The sequence below is a fragment of the Equus quagga genome, chromosome 6 (genome assembly GCF_021613505.1).
Source record: "Equus quagga isolate Etosha38 chromosome 6, UCLA_HA_Equagga_1.0, whole genome shotgun sequence".
NCBI classification, from domain to species: domain Eukaryota; kingdom Metazoa; phylum Chordata; class Mammalia; order Perissodactyla; family Equidae; genus Equus; species Equus quagga.
The window spans coordinates 17536055-17559475 of record NC_060272.1 but is presented as its reverse complement, the minus strand read 5'-3'; the positions used below and the strand labels follow the sequence as shown (position 1 = coordinate 17559475).

The window sequence follows — 23421 nt, the reverse complement described above, 5'->3', positions numbered from 1 at the left end:
ACAGCCGGAAATCAGGCCACGGACAGAATTTTACCCACGCAGCCTTTACATTTACTGGTTTCCTCAAAGATTCTAGAGTTCTTAGAATAAGTAAACATAAAGCAACTCCGAATTTCCTTTTTGCACAGAAAAACAAGTATAATTTTGAATTTTTATATCCATAAGAAAAGGCTCCTGAAGTCTCCCGCTGTGTTCCCACTCTTCCCTGTAACCCAGCTCAAACTACAACCTAAACCACACATTCAAGTCAGTGTGACAGCAATCCCTGGGACCAGGATCTCTCCAGGAACGCCAACCTCAAATCGGCTGTAGCTCTCTAGTGGGTTAGGGAAAAATACATTATGTTGGATGAGTCAGTCAGTTACATAAGCTCAAGGAAGATGTGTGTATCGGGCCTGTGTATCTGCAGATACTCCAGGGAGCTGTCCTAGATATAAAAACTAAATGAAGCCATTGCAAAATAATTTAATTCATTTTAATTGGCAGGGTGCCATCCGTGATAGTGGGGTGACTACAGGGAGAGGTGAGGGGCAGGGCAGGGTGGAGGAAAGCCTGACGACAGGACAAGAGATGTTCGGAACAGCTTTCAACATGGAGACATGCAATAAAGGGAGATCCCACTTGGTGACAAATCGAGCGGGGAGGAGAGGATCTGAGAGTCAGACGTCTGCTTTCGGCTGCCAGTTGACGAGGGGGCACAGGGACAGTTCTCAATCCTCGGAAGTGGGGTCCCTCGTTGGTAAAATGGGTGCCTGTGATTTTCTCTGTGGGAAGTATTACTCAGAATTCTTCCTTAGATCTTGAAATGGCAAATGATTCTTCTCAGCCGGGTCAAGGTGACCTCCACAGCTGTTCCCCAAAGCCCCAGCGATTGCTTGTATCCCCCCTCTCATAAAGTACTTCTCCCAGTGTATGCCTTCTACCTTCATATTAGTTATTTTTCCCTCCGAAAACCTGAATGAAATCTCTTGGCCTATTTCGAAAGGAGCTTTTTTCTCTTCTGAAATGTTCTAATTGTGGCCATGTATTAAAGAAAAGTTGCATGAAGATGAAAAATAGAATTTAAATAAAACTCTAGTTAGCTCTGAGTTGTTTTGTGTTCTTCCAGGTGGGTATGTCACAAGAGTTTCTAGTTTTGATTTCTCTGGGAAAAACTCTATTAAAAAGAGGTTTGTGTTTAGGGAGAAAGGTGAAGAAGATAAAACCGTAAGATTGCCTATAAACAGAAGAGGTGGCAACTGAGTTTCTTAGCCTTGGTTTTGGGCCTCCATAATTCATTCCCAAAGAATTACCTAATGCTGACAGTGAAAACGTTGAATACAGATAACAATATTGTTAGAACAGCTACAGATTCTCATGTTCTTCCTTTGCTCACGCTCCTAGGGGGAATCCATGGGTGTTGTAAGGACTGTGGTGTGCAGGGATTGGAGGAAAAAGCTGTCCTATTGGTTGAAGACAAAACAGGTCTCGAGTAACCAGCTAATCCTAAAAACTACAAGGAAGAAGCTGTCTTTAATGTAGAGATAGTGGTGAGTATTAGGAGAAAGAGGATTTCTAATTTGTCTGTCTTGCTCCACTGTTTTGTGGCAACTGAGCAAATGAGGAAGATTAAATTAGCTGTCATTATGACTACATCATGTTTAATAAAGTTAAAATTGAGAGAACATCTTTGTAAAATAGAATTCTAAGCCTAACACATTAATGGTGCTTAATGAACCAAAACTGGGTAAATCCCTTTGGAAAGCCAACACATAAGCAAAGCTATTAATTAGGTCACAGTTGTTTCCCAACAAGGCTTTTGTCTGATTTACTTACAGTAAACAAAACCATATCCATCTGTCTTTGTGCAGAAGTATTCACCAGTGCAACAAAATGTAATTATTACACCTTAAGCACTTGCAATTACGCGACTTTATGATGACAACACTGTTGGTTATGCCCTTCATTAGCATCCGTCACTTCCCCAGCCACTCCCCAAGGCTGGCCGCCTGCCCTCTGGAGCATTAGGCTTTGCAGCTGATTGACTTGTCTTTATGTCCTTAAAGCTCTCAGAATAACAGAACAGACAATTGCTTGCTTTCTGGAAAGGAAACAGGTATTTCTAAAGCAAGCAAGAAAACAAAAATTGCTTCAAAAATCACAGGTTTGAGAAAGAATATTATTTATGGTGTTCTGTCGAATTGAAAGCCAACTGGTAACCAGAAGCTCTAGACTAAAATATAAGCCTGAAACTTGGGGTGGTGGAGTATAGAGGACAAGTGCCCAACTCTGAAGCTAGGGAGTGCATGCCTCTTGGGTCCCCAGAAGTCTAATCCTACCATTCCTTACCATGCAACAGAAACCAGCTCTGACCAGGATGTAAACAAGCGGCCAAGCTGACATCTCCTCGTGGGACCTCCTGTGACATCACTGATGAACTCTTGGCCAGTGAGCCCTAAATGAAAGGTCTCTCAACACTGGTGCTGGGAGTGGGAAGGGCAGCTCCATGGTAAAACGCAAGGTCCACCACAGACAACAAGGTCAGCCAACGCAGAGGTAACATGCTCTCAAGAGAATTCTTGCATTTGCCTTCTCCAAACTGACTTCTCCCTCAGTCTTCCTCACTTACCCAGATGCTCAGGCCCCATACCTAGAAACCAGCAGCAACTCCCCTCTCTCCCCTCGTATCCCACATTCAATCCATCACACAGCTCACTCGACTCTACTGCATTCTCTATCCCAAATCCAACATCTCATCACCTCCACTGCAAGCACTTTAGTCTAAGCCACCAACAACCGGTCATGAGAGAGGACACAATTCTAAGAGTGAGAGTGAATGCTGCATCTGAAGAACTGAACGACGATCAACATGGTTTTAACCACAAAGGAAAGAGGGAGAGCAGAGTGGGACAAGCCTAGAGAGGGAGGGAGGGGCTTGACTGTAAGTGCTTTGTAAAACCAAGTTAAGGATTCGGACAAAGATATTGATCAAGAGAGAAAAATTTGAGGTTCTTGAAATTTACCACAGATGTTGGTAAGTAAACCATTCAACAACGGGACATATTTAGATAATGGCAACAAAGCTGACTGGTTAAGGGGATACAAACATTCATGCCTGTGGGTCAAGTGCTGATGGATAAGATTTAGGAGTGGCCATCTGGTAAGTCTGCCAAATTCTGTCCTTCCTGCTGTTACCCTAACCAACCATATGTTCCCAAGTGACAGTATTTCTAAGTATTCTATAATAAAAGGAAGCTGCTACCATCAATGTTGTACTACCAAAACCCAAAAATAAATGTATATGGTACATCTAGGAGCAAAGATTTCATTTGAATGGGCCCCCAACTGAGCCAGAGATCAAGCCATCTTTCTGCCGCTGCATCTAAAGCCTGACAAAGTACCTGAAACAGGTACACTTCACAGCATCACTCATTCATTGTTGAAAAAGAATACTTTTGGGGACAGTCTGAGAAAACCAACGCTGAGAGATGAGAACAACAAAGTGACAGGTAAAAAGTAGAAATGAAAAGTTATTTCTCCAATCATCATTCAAGAACACAAAATGAATGACTAAGGATGCTCGATGATAAACACTGTTTCTGGAATCTAAGAGTCACTGTCTTGCAGTCTTGGAATGTCACATGGTCACTCACAAAGGCCTACTGGAGTGGTCTGCTTCCTGCTATGACGTTCTAATCCAGATGACCAGCTGCACTGCTTAAGGCTCAAAACATCCTTTTGGTTAGGAAGGCCCCATTCCTGCTGTCTACCTCGCCAGAGCTCATTTCTCTACACGTCCAGCTCTGGAGAGTGACAAGGCCAAAGGCACTGCTTCAGTGCTGACAGTCTGGTATCTTCTCGATGCCCCCACTGATTATTACATCCAACAATGCATGTGAAGAAGGGTGGGAAGTAATATTCCAGAAAATGCCCAAGAAGTCAAGAGACAGCTCCACTATCACTGGCCATAAGGAAGTATGGATATTAATGATCGTTTTATTACTGATCATTTAACCTCGATTAGTATGGACCATAAAAATCTGGTTAACTCCCATCTGTTGCTTCTCATGTACTACGCAGGCCTTCTTTATCTATTTCCTTCTTCATCACTAGAGTATCACTGGATACTGTGGTATCTAATGACAACAGCTGGCGTCCACAAGATGTATGAAAATCTGTCCACTGCCACAGGCTTGGGGTTAGCCTGAAAATAACTCCCATGTTTGGGCTTATCTGGAGCCAAAGGTTTTTCCTTTAAGGGATGATTTCCTTTTCATTTTGTATAGCTACATCCTACGATTTACTGAAACTGAGCAAGCAATAGATGGAAAGGAGAAAACGAGAGAAGAAGAAAGAGAGGAAGGGAGGGAGAGAGGAAGGAAATAAAGATAAGGAAAGACTGAATTATTACAGAAGAAAGAGCCAATCAAACCTGGAAGGAAGATACTACATACTAAATCTAGAGACCAAAGGTTGGGGCCGGCCATGTGTGCAGTGCCCGGATCTACTGTGTAAGACTTGCTGGTTGTTTATCTAGTCTCTCAGCCTCAATCTACCTTTCTTTCTACACTTTCGTCTGTGACACTGGGGCTGCAAACCACATTTCAGAGGTTCTTTGGCCAATTGGCTCTTTGTTAGGTTCTGCCAGTAGCAGGCACTAGAAGGAAGACTGAAGGTGCAATGCAAAGCAAGTGTCTACCTGGTTTGTGCTACTCCTTCGAGCATCACCCCAGCAGTGGGATCTGGCTCCAGCTTCCGTCTTCTAGTAACACATTGAGAACCAGCTTCACAAATAGGACCAGCAGCTGGGCAGTGGCCCGTCCTTGGAGGTCTAAGTACACTCTTTAGGACCTCTCCTCTAGTTCCTAGGCCTGGAGATCTGTCTAGGGCATGGTAGTTGTTTCCTAAAATTATCACCTCAGTGTTTCCTTTCAATCTTCCAGCCCTCCAATTCCTATGTAACAAATGTCCTATATTAAATCCTTTCCGTTGAAATACTTTATTTTCTGACTAGGCCCTTTCTCCTCATAGATTCCAATCTGACAGCATGTCTTATGAACGTCCCAACAGCTGAGAAATTCTGCAACCTTACCCAACAACCTCCTGGCAGTCTAAACAAAAGGCTAATTTTTTGATTAAAGGAATCCAAAATGCTGACACAACTGTGACACAGCATAAATGACTGCATTCTACCAATCTGTAATATGAGGCCATATCTTGGATTTGAAATATTTTGATGGTTGGCCATCTTAAAGAAAAATGACAATTCAAATAAATTTAATATGAAAATGTAAAATTACTAGATATATTATTTAATAGCATATTCCGAATGTGTAGTAAAGTACTTGAATTATTGTCAGGAATGAGAGGAAAAATTAACAGAAAATTAACTTATTGGAGGTTTCTATCAAGTTTTTTTTTAAAGATTGGCACCTGAGCTAACAACTGTTGCCAATCTTTTTTTTTTCTTCTTCTTCTTCTTCCCAAACCCCCCAGTACATAGTTGTATATTCTAGCTGTGAGTGCCTCTGGTTGTGCTATGTGGGACATTGCCTCAGCATGGCCTGACGACCGGTGCTATGTCTGTGCCCAGGATCTGAACCAGTGAAACCTCAGGGTGCCAAAGCAGAGCGGGCGAACTTAACCACTTGGCCACAGGGCCGGCCCCTCTCTATCAAGTTTAACGAGAAAGGATAAATTGAAAAATTGAACATAAACAACTACAATTCCGGAGGTGAGAGTCTTACCATAATCTTGTCGCTGTCAATAATCGTGTTCAACCTGTGCGCGATGGTTAGCACAGTGCAATGAGCAAATTTCTCACGGATTTTTTTTTGTATTAACTCATCAGTTCTGGAATCCAAGAAGTCGAATTTAGTTCAGGAAAGACAGACCAGACTTAAAAAGATCATACGATATTTTTATAATGTTTTTAAAAATCAATACTTTAAGCATGATTTTGTTCTTTAAAAACTAAGCACAAAAAGTCTACTTACAAAAATCATTTTTCATAAGACAACAGAAAATACTCTTCCCTCCAAACTGCTTGAAACTATCAGGAGTTGAATTTGGGAATCTAGCTCTCTTAGGATGCCTAACAATATCATTAACACCATATAACATGTTTTGGTTTCCTCCTCTGATTTCCAGAATTAAAGAGATTATTAAGAGAGATCTTTTGGGCAAAGACAGCACTTAGAAAAATTTCTCAGCATCATTAAATGTTTCCCATTCACCACATTAAAAATTCATATTCCAGGTTACATGGACCTCAGCTCCGTACCTTAGATCTACATTTGCTGTCGCTTCGTCAATTATCAATATCCGATTTTTCCTGAGAATAGCCCTGGCAAGGCACACCAACTGTCTCTGTCCCACACTAAAGTTCGATCCTGCTTCTGCTAATTCAGTATCCATTTTACCAGGAAGATCTTCCACGGCTTCTTTAAGTTGTACCTGTGGATGTAAGAAGAAAAATGACCTTTTCCTAAATGAACTAATACTGAAGCAGACAAGCCTCCTAGACATTGGAGTTTGAAGTCCTCAGGACTTCTCATGTATCTTATATGTGTGGCGATGTGATGGGGAGAGTTACTTCCAATTAAGGTTCACTGAGAAAGACCGTTGAGTTAACTCAGGAGAGAAATACTCTAACTTAAGAGCACAAATTTAATGGGAGTCAAGACTCTTCACTGTGGCCATCAGTAGGCACAGTCTGTCCATAGCATGCCAATTTCATTAAGAAATATGCAGTATGCTAAATAAAATGATTCTCAAGGCAAAATATAGAAAAACTAAAAATGCTTTTCCTTAATTTTTAGTTAAAAGCTAACTGCAGGAATTTATAGAGATAAAAAGGAGAATAGTGGTTGCCCAGGGGCTGGAGGGTTAACTGTAAATGGACACAAGAGAACTTTTTGGAGTGATAGCAATGTTCTAAAACTGGATTGTCATGATGACTGTCTAACTATAAATTTACCAAAGTCACTGAATCACACTTACAATGGGGAAATTTTCTGGTATGTAAATTATACTTCAAGAAAGCTGGTGAAAAGAAATCAGCTTAGTGTCCCTCATCCTTGTCACATGACTTCCACCAGGAACCCCTTCCAGGAATTAGTTAAGGAAGTCTCTCAAAAAATGAAGCTACTTCTCTCAATGTAGTCTAAAGAGAAAAGTTAAAAAGATCTTTATGGCTAAGTCAAGTTTCCCAAAGTACATTTAGTATAGGAGTTAATACACTAAAGGGAAAATTTTTAAAAGAATTACTGCAGGAAGTCTATTTCTCTAAAGATACAATCTTATCAGCACTTTACCATTTTGAAAGGTTTTAAAGTTTAAAAGAAATACAAACTCACACATTTGCAAACTGCACCTCATATGTTAGTATACCCGGAGCCTATTTTGGGAATGGTTCTTCCCCAAGTTCAATCCCATAGTGCCAGGCCAGTCAAGTACGTTTACGTCAATCCTCAATGAAAAACAGGGCAACATAACATCTTATTTCCCCAAGACTATGGGGATAGATGGTGTTTATATCAATCTATCTTCATAAAAGTGTAATTATAAATGAAAAAAAAAAACTGTTAACTGCGAAAGTTAATCTGCAACTACAGTGGTTAGTAGTTCAGTTCAATGAATACTTGTTTTAGAGAAAGTTTATAGAGCAAGAACCAGACTCAGGTTGTACTTGAAAGCTACAGAGGAACGGAGAGTAAATACACTTCACATTAAGAGTTAACAGACTGATGAGTGATGGCCAGGTAAGGAGGGCCAAAGAATTACAATGTCAAATAACAAAACACCAAAACTAAGTGGACAACGTTTTCAGGGTGTCCTGAATCCTGAAGCACTTCTATGCAAGTGATCTTGAATTGTGCTCATGATGGAAGTCTAATCCTAGGAAATAGGAATTCTGAGTCAGGATGAAACACGGTATTGGGGTTTAGCCTTAGCATGACATACCACACTCTTAATTGTATACCCCAGTATTAAAGCTGTTTTGTTTTGTTTTTTAAACAGAAGCAACACACCGCTGATTCATTTTCAGAGTTTTATCTACCTGGATCTTTTGACCTTTTACTGATAAAAAGCTTCATCTCTAGTCAGTACTGATGTTATATTCATAGAACTGCTGCTGCTGCATTGTAGGCGCCCCAACTGGCATTAATTTCTAACAGACTTTCTTCAGTTTATAGCTGACTATGTTTCAGTATATGAAAAAAGAACCAAGGGGTCAGCTCCATGGCACAGTGGTTGAATTCAGCGTGCTCTGCTTCACCAACCCAGGTTCACAGGTTCAGATCCCGGGTAAGGACCCACACCACTCATCAGCCATGCTGTGGCACTGACCCACACATAAAGTAGAGGAAGACTGGCAGAGATGTCAGCTCAGGGCTAATCTTCCTCAGCAAAAAAAATTAATTAATTAAAAAAAAATAACTAAGATGAGATGGGCAACATCCATAGGACTGTCTCCCTTCTGAATGTCTAACTCATCCAAGGGAGAAGGAGGAGATAAAACTAAGAGAACTTAAAAACAAACAAACCAAAAAAGTACCTTTTCTTTTAAGTTCTTAAAGAGGAAAACATAGTGACCTCTTACTGACTCTCCAGCCAATTCTATGAGTCTGGGTTTCCATTTCCAGTTTGGTACCATTTATAAACCAGCTGCCTAGGGTTTTTAGTCCACCTGAAAATTGGCCTCACTGCTTTACATGCTTTTCAATGAAAGACTTGGTAGGTTTTCTAAAACTTAGGATACCAAATCTTTCACTGAAAAACATACAAAAGTCATAAAGAAATAATTCCTAGAGAAACACGATGACGGGATGATTTCTCACTCCGAGAGGAAGCACCAGAGCAACGAGGTCAGTTCCAGGAGCAATACACAGAAACCACTGCCTCCACGTGGTGAAATAAATTCCCATTTCTATTTATAGAAAGTTACAAACGTAGTTGAAATAAAGATAGATTTTAGTATCATCTACCACACTTCCTCCACCTCACCATTTTTAGAATTGAGAGGTTACTAAATTTTATTTTAATTTTGGCTCCTACAGATGAAGTAAGTATGAGTTATGGCCAAGTTCTAAGATAGTTTTTGATAGGATTTGTCTCTCAATTAACATTTCTTCACTGCCCATGGAACAATGTATTTCTACAGTAATTTTACTGAGAATCTGTGAAGAGAGAGCTCAAGCTCTGAAACAAACAGAAAAATAATTTACCAGTAATTCCTGTTTTTTTAAGGTGTGTCACAATTTCGCCATTAAATTTGTCTTGTGAGTTCAAGAGCAGTGGATCATCCTATCTTTCTTTATATTTGATGGTTAACTGTCTTCCCGCCTCTTCTAAATTTCACTCTGGAAAGATTCACAAACTTAAGCGAAATCCGAGGTCAGTCGCTTTTAAAGGAGGAAAAGGTAAAGTAATCCACTTGATTTAGGAAAATAAAATCCCCACAGTTGTTGGAAAGCAGGGTGGGTGTGTAAGGGCTCAGCACCAACATGCCTTCAGAAACCAGAATTACTGGCAGGAAACTGCCAGGCTCCCACTTGGCTTGCTCACAGTCAAAGCTCATCTACAAGTTCAAGATTTCAGAGCTATCCCTGGAAGGATGACACTAAATGACAAACACTCTAATTCAAAATAACAACGATGTGAGCAACCGGTCACTGGGATTTGTGCCTTTTTTTTTTTTTTTTTTAAAGAAATAAGCCACTCTTCTCTGAAATGAAGAGATCCACCAAACATTCAGTATATGTTTATTAAGTGCTGACTTTTGAAAAGCAAAAGACTGAGCTAGGTCCTATGAGGGATTAGAAGTCTGTCTATGGTTTAGAAGTCTAGATGAGGTTTCTGCCACTCAGTAGCTTAGAGTCAATTTGCAGAACTAGAGTGAGTACACAAAATAATTAGTATTAAAATATACAAACCAACAGCACCTTAATAGTCAAAATCCTTTTTATGCAAGGGTGAAGAAATTCAAAGAAGTGGTCCAAAGGGAAGCACTACACAAATAATAGCAAATCCTCTAGAATGAATATCAGCATAAAAACTTACAAAAGCTCCAGGTTTCTGTTACCTGGCATTAAAATGACATGTTTGCCAATAAATAATTATTACATTCTAACTGTATAATTTACGTTTATAAACACTCTCTTATAAAACTTCAAGGCATTTTACAAGTGTGATCTCATTTATCTTTTAGTTAATAATGAAAAACTATTATTGTCTCCATTTAGTGCATTTCCTAAGAACAGAGAAGTAAAATGAATGTTGCAAGGTAACCAGTCACTAGGTCACTAGCAGAATTTGAACGCGTAAACATAACTTCTAGTTTAGTGTTCTGCTAAGGACAAGTAAATAACGTATCTACTTGTTTTGGATTCTAGGAACAAAGTTAGAATGAAACCATGAGACATTTTATTTTTGGATTTCATCATCATCAATATACACATTTTAAGTATATCCATGTCATCAATGCTCTCCTGGGTAGTGAACAAAGTCAGTTAAATCATTAAGTTCCCTTTAATTACCTGCAATGTTATAAACAAAAATATACATATACTGCTAACAAGTTAGATAATTACATTTTATAAATTACCTCTTTTAAGGCATCCCATAGTTCCTCATCTGTATGTTCATTAAAGGGATCCAGATTTTTCCTCATTGTTCCAGTGAATAAAACAGGTTCCTAAATACCCAAAATAGTGAATGTTATTACCGTAGCCTCTTTTCATTTTATTCCAGAATTTTTTTAAAAAAATTACTATAATCATTAATTATAAGGCTGCAAATACCTGTTTACAAAACAATTATCTCTATGAATTTTCCATCGTACAAAATGCACTCCAAAATATCTTTGGAATGATTGAATACTAAAAAAGAAACTGTTGAAGTGTGTCATCCTATGAAGAAACTGAAGGAAAAAAGGAAGATTTGGCTTATAAAAATGCTTGCCTGGAAATATCTGCTTAACCAGAAAAATAATGATATAATTATTTAAGGAGAGAGCCATATAAATTAATTGTGAATACTGGTGTGATATTGGAAAATGCCTATAGCATGATTAAAGCTTATGCCTCAAAGCAAAATTGTTAAATATTTGCACATTTGCACTGAAAATAAACTGTGATTTTTTTCCGTTGGCAAAACAGTCTTCTGGAATTGGGAATCTCTCTACATGTGCGAATGGGACATCCTGTTTTGTTGTCCAAAGACGAAGTAAACTAATGGGGCCAGTGGCACCTCTAATCATGAAGAGATTGCCTCTGATTTTGCATCATCTAATCCCTATGTTATCTTGTCTGTGCATCAGGATTACAAACCTCAAAGAACCTCGTTAATTAACTGCAAGGGCAGGATAACCTGAAACCCATTGTGACGTGTGTCATAATGAAATTATTTTAATTTAAATAGCTCTTCCTACTCATCTGCTTCAGGAGGAGCCATAATTAAATTACCCTTGAAATATATGCCTTTCTCGGTTTCAAGAGAGAATCTTGTACATATGCTTATATAGGCCATTTAAGTTTTCTTCTGGAAAGCTCTAATAACCCAGGCCGCAAGCATATAGGCAGCAGAGAAGAGCCCAACAGGCTACTTTCAATGAAGGTGGTAGAACAATGAGATGCACAGAAGCGGGAACAAAATATTTGACTCTTCCACAAGTGCCCGAGAACTGCTCAAGGGAATCACCAGCCTCAAATCTCACCTGGTCTTAGGGACAGACGATGCCTCCTCACTTCTCAAAAGCCTGAGAAGAGAGATCAGGAAGAAGATTTTTCTTTCCTCTAGTCATGAAGAAGAATGACACTCAAAGAGCCTCCCATACCTTCTTTCCCTATTGTCTCAGTTTTAAGACTGGGGAGGGAGATATGGATGCAGAAGACACATGGTGTGCCATTAAAAAATATGTATCCCTAAGCAAAATCCAAAGTTAAAAAAAAAATTTAAAACGGTGCTTTATTTGCATGAAGTTAAGCGGCCAATATGCCCCCAAAATAGTGAAAAATCACTGCTCATCCGATGTTTCAAAATGGTTATTGAACTGAACTCAATAATCCCAAGACCCAAATTTAAGGTCTCCCTTAAACTACTAAATTTAGGATCAAAGACTGAATAATCATCTAAGCAACGGTAAGAGTTCCTTTTCAGGGCATCATTCTGCTTCAGATTTAATAAAAAACTTATCTTATTCTTTGTAATTATCAACTCTAAGATGGCCAACAAGCTAGGAGATTTCTCTTCCTTTAGTTGTTTTCACGAGATTTACAGAAATGATGTGGCCAGGTGAGGGGAGGCTGGTCCCCATTATTCCTCACTCTCCTCTGACTCTCCCCCTATCTTCCATCCAAGGCTCTACTACGGGCAGTGTTCTACCCCGGGGCTCAAACTGAGGGACTCTCTGAAGATTGATGTCCGAGGAGGTAAACGAACTGACAGAGGACAGGTGCAACAATCAGCTTTGAACCCACTGGGAGAAGTGAGAGGTGGTCTCTGCTTATATTAATGACAGGAATGTTTGCTTGCCCATCATGGCTTATATGACCTGAACATTTTTTCCCTCAGGTTCCTCTCATGGAGCAAATTCTTACGCACCAAGTCATCTAGGGTTTGAGAAAGTGTTCACCTCGTTTTCAATGTACCCTCTAGAGAGGCGGTACCTAAGCTAATCTACATAAAAATTGCTTTGTTTTTAAAGGTCCACCTTTCTTTCTTGGTTAAGCGATGAAAAGGCTCACAGATTTAGCACGTTTGGGAATGGTGGTTTTGGTGGTTCGAGAGAACAAGGACACACATTCAAAGATCAATCACCTACTTCATAATCAGGACCTCTTCTCTTTAGGAAACTCGAGTGGACGAATCCCTCCAGAGTGAGGGACTAAAGTGGGATTCTCTGCAGAAAGAGGAGCTGCTCACTGAGTGACTCCTGCAGCTGCTTTATGCCGAGCTTTAACACAGGCCTCACAGAAGCTGAGGGCCTGAAGGAGGTTCTGCTAATTATCACCAAATCACTGCTGATTGTCACAAACACGAAAAAATTAAGTGTAAGCATTTCCCACTGTAATAACTGTCCCGACGTAAATCTATACTGTCAATCTGAAAGGCTATATCGGGCAACTATTCAGGTTTATTTAAGCCGCATTAGATGGAAGAAAATAGTTTATTAAATGCGAATATTTCTCTTTATGACATGCCAAATATATATTTCAAAATGAGAAAAATTTCAATCAAAACTTGTTGAATGAAAAGAATGACTTCTTAAAACATTAACTGATTGAAGCTATATTTTTCTTTAAAGCCAGCAGGCAATTTGTTGACAATGTCTGCTTTAATGTGCCAATGTGTTTTATGCATGGTGTGCATTTTGGTTTCTACTCATTCTACTTTCATCCACTTGCCAAATAAGAAACCATTATATTATCTTCAAAAGGTAATAAAAGTGCTCACAGTAGACACATACTGCAGGAGCAGATAAGGGTCAAATTAATTATCATTTCTGATAGATATTATTTAAAGTACCGATCTCTAAGCAATGAAGTTAATAAACTAATCTTATAAATAAGTGTTGTAAAAATGTTTGCAAGTAGAATATTTCGGTGTAGAGATTTATGAGAGGACACACAACCTTCATGTAAATATATACTAAATTTATTAGCCCAAGTATATTTTTTCTGAAGGTACACAATTAAACCCCATTTAATAAGAGTTAGTGGCCTGGTACAGTCAGGAAAACAAATATTCTTGTTCAAGGTAATGTTTTTAAATGGAGCGTTAGTTTCAACCTGTTTTTCATCACAGTTTAAAGTTTATACTTCTTTTAATCCTTTGTGCCATATTCAGTAGTAATTATTCCTTTGTTACTAACATAACACGAGTTCATATTAGGCGTGTGACCCAAAAAGGGCCACTCTGAATCAAAGCACTTAGTGTAGTAAATTGATAATCCCTCGACACAACGGCAGGACCGAAAACTGCTGTCTTGCTAGACCTTTTGTATATGCTGCTGGAAGACAAGCCTCTCATTATCCTAAAAAGAAACCCTATCCACTAACCTTCAAACACTCCAAACAACCCGGGACCAAGACAAATACCATACAAGTGGTTACAGACAAGCCAGATAAAGAACACTTTACCCTAATCATTTCAGTCCCAATCCAGGAAATGGCCCTCTGCTAACATAGAGAGTAGCTGCCGCTTCCCCGAGTCCTAAGAGCTACATTTTCACTTCCAATCTGAGAACTTTTATTAAGGGCAGCTCATCTCCCTGTTTCAAGAAGGAGGGAATCACCTGAAGTCACTTTAAATCTTGCTTTCCTTTTTTTTTTTTTTTTTTTTAATCCTGTAGCCTCTGAATGAACCGATCATCATCCACATTCAGAAGAAAAGGACATTGTTCGCCAACAAAGGAAAAAGAATTTAAGTCGTGTAAAGTCCTCTTTCGATACAACAAGGTCAGGAGCTCCGGGGAGCAGTTCCGCGGGCTTTAATGAAGACTTTAGTGTCAGAAACAAAGGGCCGACTGCATTAGGCTAGAATCCAGTTGTATTTCTTTGCTAGTAACAGCATACCCACCTCTTCTCTCTTTGACTTTTGTTCTCAACAAGGAAAAAAGGGAAAGAAAACCAGGTAATCAAGAAGAAGTCTTAAAGAGACAGCTCTAGTTAATCTTTTTCAACCTCCTGAAGAAAACCCAGGGAATGGAAATACCAAAAGAGCAGAGCGGACTGTTTAAAAACTACTGAGCCTTTGCTTTGAATTAAAAAAATCTATTAAGTACAAAAAATGAGTCTGTTTAATCATGATAAAGATGACAGCTGTTGATCTGTGCCAACCCTTGGGGTGCTATCATACATACTGAATTTGCAAGGAATCCCTCTTCAGTTGAAAACATTTTCCTCGTGCCAATAGGACAGGGGCTCTGGGTGTAGAGAATCCATCCAAAGAACTTTTGAAATCCATTTTTCCAGATCCTTTCAGATAAGCAAGCTATTGCCTGAATATAATCTCATCTTGGTGTTCTCTTTGAGGAACATATTTAACTATTTTGAGTCATGAGCACAAAGGAAGCATACATTTCAGTTCTGAACATATCTGTTCTGTTTAAGGAAATTATTTAGGAAGTGCTTTCATTTTTTGCTTATTCCTGAAACTCTGAACGCAAATTGAAGAGTATATTCTTAAAAATACAGTTTTTGTTTTCGAAGGTTCCCTCCAGGACCGGCCCCTGATTACATGTCACCACTCCCTTGCCTGTGTTCCTACACAGGTCCTTGCTGCTGTTACATTTCCCCCCAAGTCTGACCAGCTCATGGTGGGGTCAAGAGTGACGGGGATGAGCCTAGAAGAGGGAGAGCACCACGGAAAGCTCGCTGCTGCATCCAGGGTCACAGCGAGCAGGGAGCCAGGGAAGATGATGGGGGCCTGGTTCACATAAACTGGGAACTCTAGGAAGCAGCGCTGGGCTCCTCCTCAGCAGAGTCTGCTCTAAACTTCCTAGGGTCCCTACATCAAGGTGTTGAGACACAAGCAACACTGCTTCCTGCGCATTTTGGGGGAAGAGGGATGTAAGCTTTCTACAGCATGGACAAGTAACTTCAAGTAACCCGGCCAACAGACCTCCTGCATGTCTGCAGCCAGTCAGACATTGCAACGAGAAAGGGCTCTTGGCTCTGGCAAGGTAAGATTTTGAGTATCTTCTCGTGACACTTACTAGCCCATGACACCTAAGTGAATAAACCTGTTTCTAAAATGATTTTCTTTTAGCGCTGACTGTGCCTTGAGTTTTTTGGGGAAAAGTCACAAACAATTCAGTCTTTCAAAACTACCAAATTGTCCAAATGAGGGACACAGCCCTAGGAGAAGTATCTTCCGACTTTGCTCTATATTTATTCTCTTCTGTTGGGGTTTTGAGGAATCCTTTTCTAGTGAGGTGGCAGAAAAGAGTGGGTAAAATATCTAATGAGAACATCATTCAGTTCAACAAATAGTGACTTAAAAAAATATATATATATATTTGGAGTCAGATAGTCTTGAGTTCTGACTCTACTGCTTATTAGCTGTCTGACTTGGGGAAGTTAATAATCTCCCCAAGCCTCAGTTTCCTTACTGGAAAATGGGGCTAACCTTTCAGGGCTGCTGTGAGAAGCTGGAACATACACGAAGCTCCTGGCGTGGTGCTAACACGTACCAGGAGTCCAGCTAAATAGGGCAACAGTGAGGGGCAATGTTTCTCAAACTGCAGGTGCAACCAATGGATCATGAAATCAATTTTGTGCCTCACAACCATCATTTTATCTTTTATATGAACTAGAATAAAATGGATGTAACAGAAAATATCATAGTGCAGGGCACAGAGTAAGAATAATATTGTTTGGTGAACTATTTGCATCTGTGTGTGTGCACATGCACCCACAGAATCACATAAAGTAGTTCTTTTTTCAAAGATTTTATTTTTTCCTTTTTCTCCCCAAAGCCCCCCGGTACATAGTTGTGTATTCTTCGTTGTGGGTTATTCTAGTTGTGGCATGTGGGACGCTGCCGCAGCGTGGTCTGATGAGCAGTGCCATGTCCGCGCCCAGGATTCGAACCAACGAAACACTGGGCCGCCTGCAGCAGAGCGCACGAACTTAACCACTCGGCCACGGGGCCAGCCCCACACATAAAGTAGTTCTGACTGTGCACCGCAGTCAATAGTGTGTTCAAGTCCCTGGCAGAGTGGTTAGCTGCTCAGGAGCTGGAGTCGGGAATCTCTCTAAATTAAATTTGAATCCTGGCTCCACCGCTTACTGGGTAATTGGGTTAAGCTCACTGTGCCTCAGTTTTTAAATCTATCAGATAAAGATAACAACAGAATTGTTGTACGGATTAAGTAGGAGATAGTAGGGAAAGAAGCTAAAACGTGTTAAGGATTCCACAAAGGTTAGGAATTATTATTAATACCTGTGCAACTTGTCAGAGACTGCAAGAAGTATCAGAGCAAGAGAAATGAGAGACACAGCTCCCCGTCCTGACAGAGAGGTAAAAAAAAAAAAAAAAAAAAAAGCCAGAAATATGGGAAGGGCTGAGAGAAAATGCCAGGGGTCTTCGTGGAGGAATGCAACATATCAGTGGGATACAGAGTAGTGGTCGGGAAAGAACTCTGCTGGGAGGGGAGCCAGAAAACAGAAGAAAAAACAAGTGATATCCTCCACTCTTGTTCCTAGAGGGACAGACGTTGGATAGATTTCTCTGTTACAATTTTCCCTAGAACTCCCAATCTACTCACTTTCTTTGTTCTACTCTTTAAATTTATATAAATAATTTGGTTTATGTTATAAGCAAAAAATGAAAAGAAGATCTCCCGAGACCACAAAAACATAAAGAGAAATTATAGAGCAAAGTCCTTCCAGAGTGTGTTGTTATTTTGAGCTTACCCGAAAGGCCAGTACCCCAATCCTTAATAATAATAATAGTTACTATTTACTGAGCATTCCTAAAAATGAGGCACGGGGCCACAAACATCCAGTTAAATCTTCACAACAAATCTGTGAGGTGGTAATTACTAGACCTGGTGTAAGGAAGAGGAAACTGAAGCTTGGAAGCTGAGTGACTTCATCAAGGTCACACTCTCGGAGGAGGCAGAGCAGGAATAAAAAAGTGGTTGTGCTGACACTCAGTCTACGCTCTTAAAGATTCTATCCCTGGCTGCATCCTAAATAGCTTCCTCAGACCCTTTACACATCGCACCATCTCTCCAGACTTTCTTTCTTTCTTTAATCAACCAACAATGCGCCTTGCAGACAAAGGCAAATAAGGTGAAAAAATAAAGGTTCTGTGTTTACAATGGTTGGTGATCATTATCTACGTGGATACAAAGCTTAGCACTGTTTTGTAAGCACGCTCTCTGGAGTATGTACACAGAGGCTGCTCAAAAGTAGGGTGGAAACCTGTGGAACAGAACCAAAGCCTGGTGATGTCAAGGTATATTTAGTCTTTGCTCAGATGTGCTTCCAAAACATTACCCGCGGAGCCAAGAATCATCTAACGTTATTTCTTTACTTATAGAGTTCTTTTATGTACACAAGCAGACAACCATTTCTTATTAAGAAGCGTTAAAAGTAACACGGGACACATTTCTAGATCCTTTCATCCAAGGATATGAAAGTACTTCACAGACACACCCATTATTTCTGCCAGGGAATCTCATTTGGCCCATTTCAGAGATGGGTACAACCAAAATATAAAACTTGGGAATTTAAGCTCATATTTTCTACTGTAATCACTACATTATGAATCTAATAGCCAGAGGGAATCTTTAAATACAGGGATTGTATATTCTTCCTGTTTTTCCTGAAAGGGATATCTTTTTTTAAAAAAATTCTTTTAAATTATGGTAAAATACACATAACATAAAATTTACCACCCTAACCATTTTTTTTATTTAAAGATTTTAGTTTTCCTTTTTCTCCCCAAAGCCCCCCAGTACATAGTTGTATATTCTTCGTTGTGGATCCTTCTAGTTGTGGCATGTGGGACGCTGCCTCAGCGTGGTTTGATGAGCAGTGCCATGTCTGCACCCAGGATTTGAACCAACGAAACACTGGGCCGCCTGCAGCGGAGCGCGCGAACTTAACCACTCGGCCACGGGGCCAGACCCCACCCTAACCATTTTTAAGTATAGACCTCAGTGGTATTAAATACATCCACATTGGTGCACAGCCATCACCACCAACCAGTGACAGACTCCTTTCATCTTGCAAAACTGACACTCTATACCCATTAAACAACAACTCCCCATTCCCTATCTCCCCATAGTCCTCGGTGACCACCATTCTACTTCCTGTCTCCATGAATTTGACTACTCTAGGTACCTCATCTAAGTGGAATCATACAGTATTGTCCTTTTGTGTCTGGCTTATTTCACTTAGCATAATGTCCTCAAGGTTCATCCATGTTGTAGCATGCATCAGAATTTCCTTTCTTCTTAAGGCTGAATTATATTCCATTGTATGGATATACCATATTTTGTTTATCCATTCGTCTGTCAGTGGACACTTGGGTTACTCACACCTTTCTGTTATTGTGAATAATGCTGCTATGAACATGCATGTACAGCTCTCTTTAAGATCCTGCTTTCAATTCTTTTGGGTATACACCCAGCAGCAGAATTGCTGGATCATATGACGATTCTATTTTTTGAGGAACCTCCATCCTGTTTTCCACAGGAAAATGTGGCTGTACCATTTTACATTTTGATCAGGCGCGCATAGGGGTTCCAGTTTCTCCACATCCTCGCTAACACTTGTTATTTTCTGGTTTTTTGACAGCAGCTATCCTAATGTGTGTGAGGTGGCATCTCATTGTGGTTCTGAAAGGGATATCTTGATTTCAAAATTACTTACAGTAATCTCAATTATTTCAGAGGCCAGTGGCAGGTAGCAATAGCTGCAGTTGGTCATGAGATACAAGTCCACATTCTCTCTATGCTTCCTAATAAACAGGCATTTCAGAGCTCTTGATATCCACATGCTGGGAAGCACCTTTGCCTGGCTCTTTTTGTCATCTCCTGTCTGTGTCTCTCATCTCAAGAGAGTGTGTGGGTATGGTTCTCAGCTTCCCTTGATGGTCAGATGATGGTAGAGTGTAAAGAAACCCCCACATTAAAAAAAACAAAACAGCAAGTCTGGGATTGAGTATGTATGTGTCAAAGCAGAGGGAAGGATGGAAGACGTGAGACCACAGGCCGGTGGGCACAAGGTCTGTTGCCCTTGACTATATACATGGAGGACAGTACTTGGTCAATAAATATTTCCTGAATTTATCCTGACTGGTTTAACCACAAGGAATGACAGGAGCTTCTATTGTGCATATAATCCAGTCTCTAGAACACTTCCTGAAAGTCCTATTTCTTTAAGCAGCAGAATAAAAGAAATCAGAATGAAGAGCCCAGGAAGAGATGGTCAGTTCAACCCTCCACCATTACAGCAACCACGCACTGGGTCTGTGAGAAGCACTTCACACACTGTCTTGTTTAGCCCTCACAACAGCTCTAGTTGAGACTGTAAGGTATTAGCTGCTTTGTAAGGGAGAGAAAAGGGAAGTGCGGAGACGGAATTCCTGGTCCCGTGCTCTTCTTCACTAGACTGTGGCCTCCTTGGTAAAAATCATTTACTAATGGCTAGATTCTAAAAACTTCCCCCAAATCATGTGTACACTCTGTAATTCTCAAAGCCCCATAGTTTCACAGAAAGGCCTCCAAGGAGATAATCACCTTTGAAAAGGTAGATTTTATTTCCTACAGCAAAATTCCATCAGGACACTTAAAATCCATGTTTCCCTATAGAAACCTGTCGAGTGCTAAACAAACCATTTATCATTTTGTTCTTCAAATTATGTGGTTATCTGTGCATAAAGCTCTGGTACCTGGGGAAGTCCAAGTCCAGAAATCTAACTGGGTAAGTGATTAAATTTCACACATACACACACGAAATGAACAAACAAACAGAGCCTGGTATCTAATGAAAATATCTGTTGGGAATAACTTCTGTTAAAAATACACTCTATTGGGGGGAAAGGATCAATCTTTTTGTTCAGTTAAAGAAAGGGAGTAAAATTAAAAGCAATTAAACCTAGGTGTGCTTCTAAAAAGAACATGTGAGAATGCTCTGACTTGCATACCTGAGGTATGATTGACATTTTCTTCCTTAAATCGTGAAGTCCAACTTCGGTTGTCAAGATCTTATCAATCCAAATTTTACCTTCGGGTTCTGACAATCTAAAAAGGGCCGAGATGAGGGAACTTTTTCCAGCTCCTGTTCGTCCCACAATGCCAACCTGTAGAGAGATCCAGGAGGGATTAAGAAGGAACAATAATATGCAACAGACCTAGGAGAAACTTTGGTTGCTGAAGATGAATTAAGGAAGTCCTATATTGAAGGTAGTCTGGAAGAGTTTCTCAGCTTTAGTGCTGTTGACATTTTGGGCCAGATAATTCTTTGCTGTGAGGGGCTGTCCTGCACACTGCAGGATGTTTACCAGTATCCTTGGGCTCTACAACCAGATACCAGTAGCACCCTACAACTTGTGGCAACTAAAAATGTCAGACATTGACAAAAGTCTCCTTGGGGAGTGTGGGGGACAAACTGCCCCTGGTTAAGATCCACTGGTCTAAAGAAAAGTTAAAAATAACAGAATCAATCTACTGGCAGTAAAAGCCAGCAGTCTCCTAAGTGGTCAATAAGAAGCCAGCTTTTAAATTACCTTTATTTCTAGCATCTGGGTATTTTGAACCTTGAGAATTGCTTGGATAATTTTATACAGATGTCGACAAGTCAAGCCAGAAGTGGTATACATAAACAAGTATTCATTTTCCCAGACTTCTATCATTTAAGAGGAATTAATCTTTGGTAGAGAAACAACATCACTTCTGGATGTTAAAGATCTGGTTGTGTTCTGTCTTGAAAGGAAACATCTTAAAATTTTAAAGTGCAGGTCTAAGTGTCTTAAAAGATGGTAGTGAGCAGCCAAAATACACATAATGAGATCAACAACAACACCGTCAACACAAATAACATTTGCTATTTACATGAGGCCTTTCATCTGAGCAGTTCAAAAGGCATTTACAAACCAATTAATACCTACAGTTGCCCCTTGGGAAAGATATGTTTCAAGTATCAGTCTAGTTATTAAAACCAAAGTAGAGAGAAATTAGGTGCACTGACAATAAGATCAAAGAATCAATATAATGCAGGTAAAATGCTGATCAGGAACGAAACTGTATTGTAAAAATGGGCTTTTGGCTGTGTGCCTTTAAACTGGTAGGCAGAAACTGGCCTTTTTTACCAATGAGCTTGCCTAACTGCAAATTCCCAGGCGGGAGCTTCCCAGGAGATGCTATCTCTATTTAGGAATCTGGAATCAAAGCGGGACATAAGACATCCTTTCAACCATTTGTAAATTAATTTAGTAAATTTAAAAAACTTACAGCTTTAAACAGCGAAAAACTAAACCTTTCTGAGCACTGATTATCAGGTGGGAACTTTACATATTTTCTCATTTGAATACCTCCAAAGTTTTAATGCTTAATCCATAAAATCAATAATGGCATTTCAAAAAAAGAATTTATAGTGATTAAATGTAAGAAAAATGGCTTTAGCTAATTTTATTACCTTTGTAGCCATTTTGTACCTTATAATAAGTCCTCATTTATATTTCACAGATGGACCAATTTCTGCATATAGATAGGTCCTAGCGCATATATGCACGGCTCAGGTAGGTGTCTGTGTACTTCTGGGTGTTCTCATATGTAAATCAACGCACATCAAGACAGAGACAAGAACCACGTCTCTTGAGAATGTGCAAATGCTCCCGTGCCATCACCTCTACGGAAACTGACCCATCTATACAAACTGGAACATTAGTAGACTTTTGGTAAATGGCCAAAATATGACCGGAGGCACTGAGAGCTGCCCATGACCCCAGGACTGTGAGCTCTAAACTCAATTGAGGATAAGAAAAAGGCAACTCAAAGCAACCCTGGCTCTGGCTACTTCCCTTTGCTGTTCAGTTATCAAAACTGTAGCCTGAGTCTCTCACAAGTCAACATGGGTTTTACCAATCGCCCATGGAGAATATCACCAATATCAGTAAGTTTACATTCATAACATCAAAGAGACACATTGAGATGCTCTTACTTTAGCTGCTTTGCAACCACTCCCTTATGTTTTCTCAACGAGGCCAAGGTTGGTCTGTGATGACCACACCAGCATGTTACACATTTGTACTTGGATTTCTCTTCACACATCAAACTCAACAAAATCAGTACCCAATGCCCACTCAAAACAGCTGCTTCTGCTGACCTCCTCATTTTAATCTCGTAACTTCTTTCCCAGGCTCACGGGATCAAAACGCCCACCGTACTTTTAGCTTTCTCCCAGTCCAGTGCGGCACCAAGCCCTGATGATCCTACCTCCACCACGTTTCAAGACTCGATCCCCTCATTTTAACCCCACAGTCTTCACTGAGTGCAAGGCTGCATTATCTTTTAAAAAACAAAATGAACCCTTTTATCAATCATAACCAGTACAAATGAATGTGCGAAGTCAATTAATACTAGCCATAACCCCAGCACTCTGGTACAACCATTCTTAAGATGTTGATGTATTTTCTTCCTGCACTTGTGCCTGTGTCCTTAAAGATACAAGCTCATATATTTAAAAAGGGATCAATATGAACACATTGTTTAATCTGTCTTCATTTAGCATTTCATAAAAACATTTTAGTGGCCACATATTATAGTATATGTGATCATTTATTTAACAAACCCTCCATTTGTGGATATTTAGGCTATCTCCAATATTTTGCTGTTTTAAATAACTCCATGTTAAATATCCTTGAAGCTAAATCTTTGCAAGCAACCTTAATTACTTCCTTAAGATAAATTCTTAGATGTGG

At 39.8% G+C, this 23421-nt stretch overlaps 1 protein-coding gene across 1 annotated transcript in view; it reads right to left on the bottom strand.

The window, feature by feature from the left end:
• ABCC4 (ATP binding cassette subfamily C member 4) overlaps positions 1 to 23421 on the bottom strand; it is a 244228-nt gene that overhangs the window by 18264 nt on the left and 202543 nt on the right. Inside the window, exons 26-29 of the mRNA XM_046664840.1 lie at positions 20647 to 20802; positions 10589 to 10678; positions 6263 to 6435; positions 5727 to 5832 (exon numbers count right to left, since the gene is read on the bottom strand). Coding sequence (XP_046520796.1) covers positions 5727 to 5832; positions 6263 to 6435; positions 10589 to 10678; positions 20647 to 20802 — 525 coding nt within the window. The remainder of the gene's footprint in view (positions 1 to 5726; positions 5833 to 6262; positions 6436 to 10588; positions 10679 to 20646; positions 20803 to 23421) is intronic.